The sequence below is a fragment of the Carcharhinus amblyrhynchos genome, chromosome 12 (assembly GCF_965287045.1).
Source record: "Carcharhinus amblyrhynchos chromosome 12, sCarAmb.v2.hapA, whole genome shotgun sequence".
NCBI classification, from domain to species: domain Eukaryota; kingdom Metazoa; phylum Chordata; class Chondrichthyes; order Carcharhiniformes; family Carcharhinidae; genus Carcharhinus; species Carcharhinus amblyrhynchos.
In genome coordinates, this window is record NC_137335.1 from 4,069,754 (window position 1) to 4,084,064 (window position 14,311).

General features: G+C 44.7%; 1 protein-coding gene across 1 annotated transcript in view; it reads left to right on the forward strand.

The window, feature by feature from the left end:
* Positions 1 to 14,311, forward strand: part of plek (pleckstrin) — a 49,992-nt gene that overhangs the window by 17,518 nt on the left and 18,163 nt on the right. The window contains exons 2-3 of the mRNA XM_080199715.1: positions 10,222 to 10,377; positions 11,654 to 11,835. Coding sequence (XP_080055841.1) covers positions 10,222 to 10,377; positions 11,654 to 11,835 — 338 coding nt within the window. The remainder of the gene's footprint in view (positions 1 to 10,221; positions 10,378 to 11,653; positions 11,836 to 14,311) is intronic.

A 14,311-nucleotide genomic window follows, 5' to 3' on the forward strand; every position in this document is an offset into this window, starting at 1 on the left:
CAACACACTCTCTGGCAATGTATTCTGTACTTTAACCAGTCACTATATGAGAAGGTTTCTCCTTATATCAACATTACTTCTCCGATTAATTACTGTAAATCTATACCCTCTCTCGGGGGGTGGCAATGAGCTAGTGGTATTATCGCTTGACTATTAATCCAGAAACTCAGCTAACATTCTGGGAACCCGGGTTCGAATCCCCACCACTGCAGTTGTGGAATTTGATTTCAATAGAATATATCTGGAATTAAGTATCTACAGATGACCATGAAACCATTGTCAGCAAAACCCATCTGGTTCACTAATGCCCTTTAGGGAAGGAAATCTGCCGTCCTTACCCAGTCTGGCCGACATATGACTCCAGAGTCACAGCAATGTGGTTGACGCTCAACTGCCCCTCTGAAATGGCCTATCAAGCCACTCGGTTTCAAGGGCAACTAGGGATGGGACAATAAACCGTTGTCAATTGTCGGAAAAACCCACCTGGTTCACGAACGTCTTTCAGGGAAGGAAATCTGCCGTCCTTACCCGGTCTGGCCTACATGTGACTCCAGAGCCAATGTGGTTGAGACTTGACTGAACAGGGGCAGCTAGGGATAGGCAATAAATGCTGGCCAGCCAGCGACACCCACGTACCAAGAGTGAATAAAAAAAAATCCTATCACCAGTGGCAACCTTTTCTTCATTAATACTGCCCAGACCCCTCATTGATCAAATCTCTTCTCAACCTTATCTTCTCTATTGGAAGCAGTTCTAAGTTCTCCAATCCATCTCCCTAACTGCTGGTGCTCATTGCCACGGACCATTTTCATCAATCTTGCTGCAGGTTTGGACACATTGCAGCTAGTGACACAATTGTCTTGTTCCCTTGTCTTAACAAACAATTCTCTCCTATTTTATCTGCTCTGGTTAACCCTAACCCTAATCCTAACCCTAACCATAATCCTAACCCTAAACCTAACCCTAACCCTAAGCCTAACCCCAATCGCCAATTGCAACCTGCGTATTGCTGGACTTGTGAAATAACATACCCCAGTCTTGTACTCGTTAGAGTTCAGAAGAATGAGGGGAGATCTCATTGAGACGTATAAGATGATGAATGGGATGGATAGGATAGAGGTGGAGAGACTCTTCCCGCTCAGAAAGGATAGTAGGACTAGGGGGCACAGCCTCAAGATAAAGGGGGGGCGGTTTAGAACGGAGTTGAGGAGGAACTTCTTCACTCAAAGGGTGGTGAATCTCTGGAATTCTCTGCCCGTTGAAGTGGTGGAGGCTGCCTCGCTAAATATTTTTAAGACGCGGGTTGATGGGTTTTTGATAAGAGAGGGGATTAAGGGTTATGGGGAGAGGGCGGGAATGTGGAACTGAGCCACAACAGATCAGCCATGATCTTATTGAATGGCGGGGCAGGCTCGAAGGGCTAGATGGGCTACTCCTGCTCCTATTTCTTATGTTCTTATGTTCTTTCACTCGGGGCAGTTGCTGCGATGTTGAAACTGGGGTGCACCCACTCCACCCCACACAGTGAATCATTTAGCTTCAGTTTCTGGGTGACACAAGATACCGCCAAACTGGGTGACACAAGATACCGCCAAAAGCTGTACTACATTGAGATTTTCAAGAATGGATTAACCGGGGCAATGATCGGAATCTAGAACACCAGGTTATCGTTTTAGGCAAAGTGCTGGCAAATTTAAAGCAGAAATAAGGAGAAGTTAGTTCTCTCAAAGGTTTGCAAGAACGTGGGATGTGATACCCCATTCCAGAATGCACTCCCCCGTTCTGGAATGCACTGCCCCGTTCCGGAGTGCACGGCCCCGTTCCGGAGTGCACTACCCCCATTCCGGAATGCACTACCCCCATTCCGGAATGCACTACCCCCATTCCAGAATGCACGTCCCCATTCCAGAATGCACTACCCCCATTCCGGAATGCACTACCCCCATTCCAGAATGCACTACCCCCATTCCGGAATGCACTACCCCCATTCCGGAGTGCACTACCCCCATTCCAGAATGCACATCCCCATTCCAGAATGCACTACCCCCATTCCGGAGTGCACTACCCCCATTCCAGAATGCACATCCCCATTCCAGAATGCACTACCCCCATGCCGGAGTGCACTACCCCCATTCCGGAATGCACTACCCCCATTCCAGAATGCATGTCCGCATTCCAGAATGCACTACCCCCATTCCGGAATGCACTACCCCCATTCCAGAATGCACTACCCCCATTCCGGAATGCACTACCCCCATTCCGGAGTGCACTACCCCCATTCCAGAACGCACATCCCCATTCCAGAATGCACTACCCCCATTCCGGAGTGCACTACCCCCATTCCAGAATGCACTACCCCCATTCCAGAATGCACTACCCCCATTCCGGAATGCACTACCCCCATTCCGGAATGCACATCCCCATTCCAGAATGCACTACCCCTCTTCTGGAATGCACTACCCCCATTCCGGAGTGCACTACCCCCATTCCAGAATGCACTACCCCCATTCCAGAATGCACTACCCCCATTCCGGAATGCACTACCCCCATTCCGGAATGCACATCCCCATTCCAGAATGCACTACCCCTCTTCTGGAATGCACTACCTCCATTCCGGAATGCACTACCCCCATTCCGGAATGCACTACCTCCATTCCGGAATGCACTACCCCCATTCCGGAATGCACTACCCCCATTCCAGAATGCACTACCCCCATTCCGGAGTGCACTACCCCATTCCGTGATGGCTGCTGGAACATTGAGTAAATTTAAGGAAAAGGTGAGCAGATTTTTAATTACTAAGTGTTTGAAGGGCTGTGACAAACAGGCAGGTATGTGGAGTTGAGGCCGAGATGAGGGATGGCTCGGTGGCACAGTGGTTAGCACTGCTGCCTCACAGCACCCGGGACCCAGGTTCGATTCTGGGTGACTGTGTGGAGTTTGCACAATCTCCCCGTGTCTGTGTAAGTTTCCTCTGGGTGCTCTGGTTTCCTCCCACAGTTCAAAGATGTGTGGGTTAAGTTGATTGGCCATGCTAAATTGCCCCTTAGTGTCTGAGGGATTAGCAAAATGAATAATAAGTGAGGTTACGAGATTAGGGCCTGGGTGGGATTGTGGTCAGTGCAGACTCGATGGGCTGATTGGCCTCCTTCTGCAGTGTAGGCATTCTATGATTCAATTTAGCATGGCCAGCCCTCCGATCCCAGACACTTTTGGACTATGGGAGGAAACCAGACCACCTGGAGGAAACCCATGCAGACACAGGGAGAACGTGCAGACTCCACACAGACAGTAACCATTCCGCCACCATGCTGCCCCTTAGTGTCCCAAGATGTGTAGGTTAGGAAGATTGGCCATGCTAAATTGCCCCTTAGTGTCAGGAGGATTAGCCGGGGAAATAAGAGTAAAGTTTAAAGTTTATTTATTATTCACAAGTAGGCTTACATTAACACTGCAATGAAGTTACTGTGAAAATCCTCTGGTCACCACAATCCGTCGCTTGTTTGGATACACTGAGGGAGAATTTAGTATGGCCCAATGCACCATAACCAGCATGTCTTTCGGACTGTGGGAGGAAACAGGAGAACCCTGAGGAAACCCACACAGACATGGGGAGAATGTGCAGATTCCACTCAGACAGTGCCCTCCCCTTGTAATAATACATGCCTCCTCCTATGCTACTTTGTGTGAGAGTTCAGTTAAGGGATTGAATGCTCACTTTTTGTAGAATTTTAAACACTCTCAGCAATAACTAATTGAGGCATTAAACCATCTGCAAATCAAAGAACTGCAATGCAACCCATTGATGAAGAACAGGCATCTTGGACTGGAAACATTAACTCCGTTTCTTTTGCCACAGGGGGCTGCCAGACCTGCTGAGTTTTTCCAGCACGGTTTTTATTTCAGTTTTCCAGTCCTTGCAGTATTTTATTTTTATTGCCCCAGTTTGTGAGCCAATAATGTGATAACAGCCAGATAATCTGTTATGGTGATGTTGATTTGAGGGGTAAATGTTGGCCAGATCACTCCTTGACTCATCTTGAAGACAGCACAAACTGCCGTGTGCAGAGGGCAGAGTTCGATATGTCTGACAATGAGAGATTTTCTCAAATCCAGGAGTGAAACTTGAAGCTACAATCACCTGATTTAATGACATGAGTACCACTCATTAAGTCACAACTGATATCTTTCCTGCTGCAAAATTATAAAATTTATTCATAAAATATCTGAAAGAATATTTCAAAGTGCAATAATATTTCCAGATAGATCATGTTGTACCAGGAGGTACTTCAATAAAGTAAAAAAAAACACAGATATTTGAATGCAATCATTACAAATGGAGTGAAGGTATTTAAGTTGTCTGCACAGATCAAGCTGCACTCTGAGTGTTTCATTACAATTGTGATACATGTCATTTTCATCATACACATTCAATATAAATCACACAGCACAGGAGGGAGGCCTGTACAATTCCCCTCCCCTCCTTTCACTGAGGCTGAAAGTTCTGAATGATGTGGAGATGCCGGTGTTGGACTGGGGTAAGCACAGTAAGAAGTCTCACAACGCCAGGTTAAAATCCAACAAAAGTCCAACTCAAAGGTCTTAGCCACCTTCCTTCCCCCTCTGCTGCCCCAAGCTTTAGCGCGCCCCTCAGCACATTGTCCTGGGCTTTGTATTGTTCCAGTCTGTAACACTTGGTGGGGGATAACTCTGCGCAGGGAGCCAGCACGTTTGGGGCTGACCAAAGAACATCTTTCACCGAGTTGGTGACCCTCCAGCAACAGCTGACGTTTCCCTCGCACTGACTGCTCCGTTTAGCGATAAAGCTGCAATGGGTCCAGAATGACTGGCAGTGGGTTTGATGAAAACCTTGTATACAATCAACAAGAAGTTGCCATTGGCAACACGGCACGGGGTGAATAATCATGTAACATTCACATCTGATAGGCTGAGTATAAAACAGTGAAATTCCTGTATTTCCATCTTCTGAAACCAACGCTTGCAAGGTTGTAACCTCCTGTCCTTCCCTTTGTGGATACCAATTCACAATGACAGTTCTTTTGGCTTATCTGTGCAAGCTGGCCAGCCGGAAGTTCTGAACCACGACTCTGAAATGCAGGGATTTGCATTGTATTCTCTTGTTTGAGAATTGCGCAATCAAAGAACATAAGAACATAAGAAATAGGAGCAGGAGTAGGCCATCTAGCCCTTCGAGCCTGCCCCGCCATTCAATAAGATCATGGCTGATCTGTCGTGTCTCAGTTCCACATTCCCGCCCTCTCCCCATAACCCTTAATCCCCTCTCTTATCAAAAACCCGCGTCTTAAAAATATTTAGCGAGGCAGCCTCCACCACTTCAACGGGCAGAGAATTCCAGAGATTCACCACCCTTTGAGTGAAGAAGTTCCTCCTCAACTCCGTTCTAAACCGCCCCCCCTTTATCTTGGGGCTGTGCCCCCTAGTCCTACTGTCCTTTCTGAGCGGGAAGAGTCTCTCCACCTCTATCCTATCCATCCCATTCATCATCTTATACGTCTCAATGAGATCTCCCCTCATTCTTCTAAACTCTAACGAGTACAAGCCTAGTTTATTCAGCCTCTCCTCATAGCTCAACCCCCTCAACTCCGGTATCAGCCTAGTAAACCTCCTCTAGGCTGACACACACAACACTTTCCACACTGCCCCCGAGGGGCAACATGTGCACCAGCCAGAAACAAACACAGAAAATCTCTGCAGGTCTGACAGCATCTGCAGAGAGAGAATAGAGCCAACATTTCGCGTCTGGATGAACCCTTCGTCAGAGCTCTATTCTCTCTCCATGGACGCTGTCGGACCTGCTGAACCTTTCCAGCATTTTCTGTTTTTGTTTCAGATTCCGGCATCCACAGTATTTTGCTTCAATCAGCCAGAGGGTGCTTAATGAGCCAGAGTGTGACTTAGACACTCAGTCACAAGCTGGGAGCAGCTGGGAGGCTTCTCAAATACATGTATGGTGGCTGTTTGTGGTCTAATAGAGCTTTAAAATTCTAAATGATTCTGGCTAATTGGAAAGAAATCAAGGACCCAGTGCTCCCACGGCCAGTTCGATACTAGGCCACCTTCATTTCAATGCTTCTGTAGCAGGGTTGTACCTTCTTGTTTGTCCATCAGACAAACCAGCCTCCCACCCATTGACTCTGTCTACACTTCCCGCTGCCTTGGGAAAGCAGCCAGCGTAATCAAGAACCCCACACACTTTGGACATTCTCTCTACCACCTTCTTCCATCAGGAAAAAGATACAAAAGGCTGAAGCTATGCACCAACCGACTCAAGAGCAGCTTCTTCCCTGCTGAAATCAGACTCTTGAATGGACTTACCTTGTATTAAGTTGATCTTTCTCAGCACTGTAGCTATGACTGTAACACTACATTCTGCACTCTCTCCTTGCCTTCTCTATGCATGGTATGCTTTGTCTGTATAGTGCACAAGAAACAATACTTTTCACTGAATGCTGATACATGGCACTGTGGTTAGCATTGTGGTTAGGTTTGATTCCCTGCCTGGGTCACTGTCTGTGTGGAGTATGCACGTTCTCCCCGTGTCTGCGTGGGTTTCCTCCGGGTGCTCCAGTTTCCTCCCACAGTCTGAAAGATGTGCTGGTTAGGGTGCATTGACCCGAATAGGCGCTGGACTGTGGCGACTGGGGGAATTTCACAGAAACTTCATTGCAGTGTTAATATAAGCCTTACTTGTGATTAATAAATAAGCTTTACTTTAATAATAAATCAAATTAAGTCAAGATGAAGATGACCATGTTTATTATCCGGAGTGTTTGGTAGAGTTCCGGTGGATATGTAGCTGACTACTAAGCTGGTCTGCATCCGGAAGGTTCTGCTGCAGATAGGACAGAACTCAGCAGACGATTGTCTCAGGATTCCCTCTCTATCCATTTTCTCTCTGGCTCTGATATGATGTTGCTCGCGAAGAAGGCTGAACCACTGTTGATTTGGTTCTAACAGTCACAGTGACCCTGGATAAGTTTCTCCCAGGATTGGATGTCAATATCGAAACTCATAAGTGAAATCTTCAGTGTGTTCTCGTAGCAATCCCTTTGACCTCTGTGAGAAGACACTCCTTTTATCCAGCCAGCTGATCTTCAGAAGCTTCCAAAGGCAGTTCACGCAAAAGTGATTGAGCTCTTTGGCATTTGGGTAGTGTAGAGTCTATTCTTTCCGTTCAACGGATGAGGACAGCAGTGGTACGGAGTTAAATAAATTTATTTTATTGAACAGAACTTAAAAAGAAGAATGAGGGGAGATCTCATTGAGACGTATAAGATGATGAATGGGATGGATAGGATAGAGGTGGAGAGACTCTTCCCGCTCAAAAAAGACAGTAGGACTAGGGGGCACAGCCTCAAGATAAAAGGGGGGCGGTTTAGAACGGAGTTGAGGAGGAACTTCTTCACTCAAAGGGTGGTGAATCTCTGGAATTCTCTGCTCGTTGAAGTGGTGGAGGCTGCCTCGCTAAATATTTTTAAGACGCGGGTTGATGGGTTTTTGATAAGAGAGGGGATTAAGGGTTATGGGGAGAGGGCGGGAAAGTGGAACTGAGCCACGACAGATCAGCCATGATCTTATTGAATGGTGGGGCAGGCTCGAAGGGCTAGATGGCCTACTCCTGCTCCTATTTCTTATGTTCTTATGTTCTTAAAAAAAGTTAAATCATTACGAAAACAAGAAAAGTAAACTTGGGACTGGCTATGACTGTACTGTACTGGACAGGATCTGGAGAAACAAACTGCCCACTGAACACACAGTTCCAAACTATTTGTTAACTCTTATCTTGTTATTGTGTGTTCTTGCAGTCTGTCTCTGTTTTTCAGCTGTTGTTATCAAAGCTTGTTTTGCTTGTACTTGTCAGGAATGCGATCAATTTTCAGCTAACCCAGTATGCCTTCTTAAAATGTAGTAAATTTAGCTTTCAAAGTTAGCAGTGTTAGTTAACCCCTGCGGTCTAGATTGTAATTGCATTGGCAGAACTGTCTTAAAATGAAGCCGTTGCATTAACTGAAGCAAACACAGCTAAGTATACATAGGATCTCTCAGGTGGCACGGTGGCACAGTGGTTAGCACTGCTACCTCACAGCATCAGAGACCTGGGTCCAGTCGCAGCCTCGGGTGACTGTCTGTGTATGTTCTCCGCCGTGTCTGTGTGCGTTTCCTCCCACACTCCAAAGACGTGCTGGTTAGATGTGTCGGCCAAAGGTGGTTGAGATTGTAAAATGAAAACAATTTTAAGTCACGCCTTCTCATTTCAGAATGTATAAGAGCACTTCACTAAACCAAACACAGGGACTTTTGTGAAGCAGGCTAACGAACTATTGCAAACAACAGCAAGAACCACCCAGGGGAATCCCCAGGAACTGATTATCAAACAAGATATCAAACAAAGAAGGCGATATTAGGATATTAAAAAGTATGGGCAAAGGGATAGATTAAGGAGTGTGCTAAAGGAACGAAAAAGGCAGAGAAAGGAAGAGTTTAGGGAGGGATCCCAGATCTTAGAGCCAATAGCCACCAGGAGGAGGTGGGGTGAATAAGGGTGTTTTTTTTGGATTTGATACTCTGACACAGCTGCTTTTACTTTATCAGTCCAGATAGTTAGACATTATGAGAGTTTCTGCCTCATTTGCTGATTAACATCTAATCTGCCAAATGCCAAATCCAGCTTGCTGACTCCTTCAGTATTTCCACTGAATGAAGAGTGTCCCTACCATTTCACAGCATCTTCATTGCAGTGTTAATGTAAGCCTTACTTGCGTCAAATTAAATAAACTTTAACCATTTCCCAGTTGCAGCAAATTCCCAGCCCAGGTCAGAAACATAGAAAACAGAAGCAGGAGGAGGCCATTTGGCCCTTCCAGCCTGCTCTGCCGTTCATTTTGGTTATGGCTGATCATCAAATTTAACGTCCTGATCCTGCCTTCCCCCGATATCTCTGGGTCTCTTTAGCCCCAAGAGCTATATCTAATTTCTTCTTGAAATTACACTACGTTTTGGCCTCAACTACTTTCTGTGGTTAAGATTGCGGTGCCCATACCATTCTCCTCTATGGTTTGAAACTTCTAACTTGTAATAGACAGCCTTCTTTTGTCCACACTGTGATCTCCAGGACCAATGTGGATTTGTTGGAAAGGGTGATGGAGCTTGAGAACCCTGTTTGTTTCAGTCTGTGCAAAGACTTCATCTTAAGACATTTCGGCCAATTTCATTTAAATGCTAGACTATACGGGCTAACTAACTCCGCTAAGCTGGACAACTGTAGCTAACTTAACTACATGTAGAATCAGTTGGCATGATTGGTTAGCTAAAAAAAAATTGACTGCATTCCTGAAGGGTACACAATGCAGACAAACAACAGCAGCTGCAACAATTGTTTTTCTAGATGGAGACAGCATGTGAAAAATACTTCCAATAACAAGATAAGGGTTGAAATATAGTTTGATTTTAGAGTGTGTAAATTCAGTTAAGTTCAAATTTTAGATTAGATGAACTGGCTTAAAAGCCAGTCTCCAAATTTGCTTTTTGTTTTGCTACTGTCACATTAATTTTTTAAGTTCTTTTCAATAAAAGAAAGCCATTTTAAAACTCGTATAAGTGCTGACCCCTTGTCTCTTCAAATGAATGAATGAACCCAACAATGCTCCAATCTGTACTGATACATCAGTCTGGACTTTGGAGGCAAATGGGGCATATAATTACATGGAGAGCTATATTAAGCAGTTGGCTGTGAATGAGCCTGGTATGAAAGATTGAGGTTTGCAAGTTTGGCAGCCCAAAATAAAATCTTCCCCAATATCAACATTCATTTTGTGGTCTATTAATTTATTAGTTGTCACAAGTAAACTTACATTAACACTGCAATGAAGTCACTGTGAAAATCCCCTAGTCGCCTCTCTCCGGCGCCTGTTCAGGTACACTGAGGGAGAATTTAGCACGGCCGATGCACCGAACCAGCACGTCTTTCCAAGTGCGGGAGGAAATCGGAGCACCTGAAGGAAACCCCCACAGACACGGGGAGAACATGCACACCCCACACAGACAGTGACCCAGCCGAGAATCGAACCCATGATCCCTGACGCTGTGAGACAGCAGCGCTAACCATTGTGTCAGCCACTGGGAAGAAACTCCAAGTATTAATTTCTCTTGATGTGGTATTTTCTTTTCTCTCTACTCTAGGGAAATATGTTTAATTCCTGGAAGGCAGTTTGGGTGATTCTTTTAGAAGATGAATTTCAGTTTTACAGTAAGAAAGGTGACGGGAATCCCAAAGGAGTCATTCCGTTAAAGGGAAGTTCAATTACATCTCCGTGTCAGGACTACAGCAAGAGAATGGTGCGTAAGTCCAACTTGATTGTATCTCTTTTTGGGGTCTGCTTATAATTATTAATTAGTAAGAAATATATGATAACAATATTGTTATGATTCGTATGGTTGCCAATAACCAAATTTATCAAACAACCCCAGTGAGAAAAACAATGGATAAGATTTCACATTAATATAGAAACCAGAATCAGGAGTAGGCCATTCAGCCCCTCAAGCCTGCTCTGCCATTTATTCTGAACATGGCCGATCATCAGATTCAATTTTTAAAAATTCATTTGTGGGACATGGGATTTTCCTGCCCCGCCGCGATGTGTCTTCCAGCCACAGAGCCTTTTGGTCGCCGGCAGGGTCTTCCAGTCCTGTTGATGTGTGCGTCACTTTGCGTGGCCCGTCTGTCCCCCTGCTGGGGAACCCGCCGCTGGGGGTGGCCTTCGGAGGGACCGGAAGATTCCACCAGTGGAAGGGCTGGAAAATCGCACTCTAAGCTTCAGTTTCCGTTGTCGTTTCCCTGGAAACCTGACAGTTCAGTTTCCCTTTCCGTTCGGGTCTGACCCAAACAATACAAGCTTTGAAACTGTAATTTCCATCATGGTCTGTGTAAATGTCGAGTAAGTCATGTTAATAATACAATTTTTGTAAGGTATGTTAATAGGTGCTGATGAGCAGTGCAGCAGAAAAGTACACTCCCCTCCCAACGACTGGACTTTTGTTGTAATTCAGTAACAGTCTTTGCCTATCTTCGATGGAGGAATCAATTGTATTCACACTCCCTGTTCTCCCCTCTTTACCATGGCATTGTCCCCTTTCAAGTATTTATCCAATTTCCTTCTTGTATTGAACCTGCATCCACCACCCTTTCAAGCAGTACATTCTATAGAAACCACACAGTGCAGAGGAAGGCCATTCAGCCCATCGACTCTGCACTGACCACAATCCTACCCAGGCCCTATTCCCGTAACCCCACATATGTACCCTGCTAATCCCCTAACACTAGGGTCAAATTAGTGCGGCCAGTCAACCTACCCCATACGGCTTTGGTGTGTGGAAGGAAATCGGAGCACCCGGTGGAAACCCACGCAGACACAGGGAGAATGTGCAAGCTCCACGCAGACAGTGACCCGAGGCCAGAATTGAACCCAGTCTCTGGCGTTGTGAGGCAGCAGTGCTAACCCACTGTGCCACCATGCCGCCCCAGATCACAAGAACTCAGAGTAGTGTGCATCTTTAGTCTTTGATCGATTTGACCACCTTGTAGTTCCTTATCGTAATGTCTTCTTTCTCCCAGTTTGTCTTCAAGCTTCACACTGCAAAGAATCAGGACCATTATCTGCAGGCTACCCATGTTGAAGAACGTGATGCCTGGGTGAAGGACATTAAGAGGGCCATTCAGTGTATCGAAGGTGGTCAGAAGTTTGCACGCAAGTCAACAAGGAAGTCTGTCAAGTTGCCTCAAAATATCAATTTGGGGTAAAAACGTCAATGTTTTCCAGTCTACACTATCTACAGATACAGAAGCAAATTGAGTAATCTGTGCAGTTGGCCCAATCTGGCTAAATTTTATTGTTAAAATAACTGTTAGCAAATGTTTGTGACGTTGGTTTTATCAGATCTGGTAAGATGACGGTGTGTGTGTTTTGAAGAATGTGGCTACAGGGATTCTCAGTGTAGGGACCATGAGGGTGTAAAGATTAAATACGATAAGATTAACAGAATGATTGTATCTTAATGGTAACTGAACAAGTAAACAATACGTGACAAGTGTATTGTTCAAGTTCAGGTCAGAAACTCCAAATTGTTTTATGGAGCCTGCCTGGATCATATGTTTTCCACTTTGAATTTGACATGAGATGATTCAAGTGACCCACCAGGGAGGTTTTATCAAACAAAGTTTATTTAAGAATATAGTCAATATGTATAGTAAGAAAATTAGCAATAACTTTTATCAATTATAAATAAGAAATAAATAATCAAGATAATGTATCACCCTAAACAAAAATATCGACAATGTTCCGATCAAACCTATCCCGTAAACAAAAGACCCTTTTAAACAGGGTTAACACAGCACGTAAGAACATAAGAAATAGGAGCAGGAGTAGGCCATCTAGCCCCTCGAGCCTGCCCCGCCATTCAATAAGATCATGGCTGATCTGAAGTGGATCAGTTCCACTTTCCCGCTTTCTCCCCATAACCCTTAATCCCCTTGCCTACCAAAAACCTAAATACCCGTGTCTTAAATATATTTAGCGAGGCAGCCTCCACCACTTCAACGGGCAGAGAATTCCAGAGACTCACCACCCTTTGAGTGAAGAAGTTCCTCCTCAACTCCAATCTAAACTGCCCCCCCCCCCCCCCCCCCCCCCCCCCCTGCCCCCCGAGCACAGACTCATGTTGATGTGATACAGGAAATTGAGTTCTTTGGTTGAAGTCTACAGTGCTCTGGATTCACGCCAAGTAGTTTAAAGGTAAGACAGTGTCTCAGAGACTCTAGTCAAAAGACCCATCAGGGAGATTTTAATCAAACAAAGTTTATTTAATAATATAGTTAACATGTGTAGTAAGAAAATTAACAATAACTTGTTATCAGTTACAAACAAAAGGAAAACAACCACAACAATGTATCACCCTTAACAAATATCTCTGAAATGTTCTAATCAAACAAAACCCTTGCCATAGATTAAACCCTTTAAACAGGCTCAACACAGCAAAGACTAAAGCTCACGTGATACTGGAATTGTGTCCTCTGATTGGAGAATTGAAAACTCTTAGGCTTGTAAGCTCCAGAAGTGCCCCCCCTCCCCCCGGTACATGCAGAACAATTTGAAGTTAGATTAACTTCCCAGAATCCCAGGCTGACTCTGGTCAAGTCACCAATAGCAGATTTTCCACTCCAGGAAGGCTTTCAGCTTACCTGCAGAATTTCCAAAACCAAGGGAGAGAGAGAGAGAGAAACATTTCTTTCCAGCTTGCTGTCCCTTCTAAAAAACTCAAACCTGCGGCTCAGAACTAAGAATGAAAGAACTCTTATCACTGACCCACCAGCCTCTTTTTCCCCAATGCAGGATCATAAAACCAATTCCAGATAGTACCTGAGGCTCCCGTTTAAGCCACTTACAGAGCAATTAAAGGACTCCTCACAGACAACTCAGTGCTAAGGCTGTGAGCTGAGAAAACACTAATGCTGTGAGAGCTGCAGAGACCATAATTTTAAAAAAAACTTTCTTCAAGATACACTAACATCACATAAGATACTATTCTTAACTGCTAACCTATCACTATTAGTTCCAAACAAGCAATATTTTTCTTATGGACCTAAACCCCCCCCCCTTTAAAATTAGTTAGCAACACACATGCTTACTTGTTTGTACTTAGGTTACCAGTCTTGGAGCTTTCAGGAAGCCTCTGGAGAAACAGAAAGACATTGCTTTCTACTAACAGTTCCAGCAGCAACTCCTCTTGATTTTAAAATGAAACTGAAACAGTTTTATTTCCTGCCTTTAGCTCCTCCCTTTAATAACATGACTCTTTCCCTGTTGATCAACTTAATCAAAACTCTGAATAACTAGTCTAAACTCCTAGGAGAACTTAAATAAACAAAAGGTTCATTAACTCTACCAAGTAACACATTCCTTACTAAAATCGGTTATTAGTCTGCGTTCTCAGCATCTGTTGCATGTTTTCCCAGACAAATCAACTCTTGTAACAAAACGCTGCCTCTTAAAGAAGCCTCACCTTAAACATACAATATTTCAAAATAACCCAATATCATCATACACTGGTTGCAATAATTTCACCCCATTGACCGTCCAATTTACCTGGTCATCCTCTCGGTAAAAATCAGTAAAAAAAAACTTTTTGGGGCAGTAAAATAATATTGTTCAAAGCGTATCCCTGCATTGTGAGGAGTGTTGTGAGGACTTCACAAACCAGGAAGGGCCAACGTTCA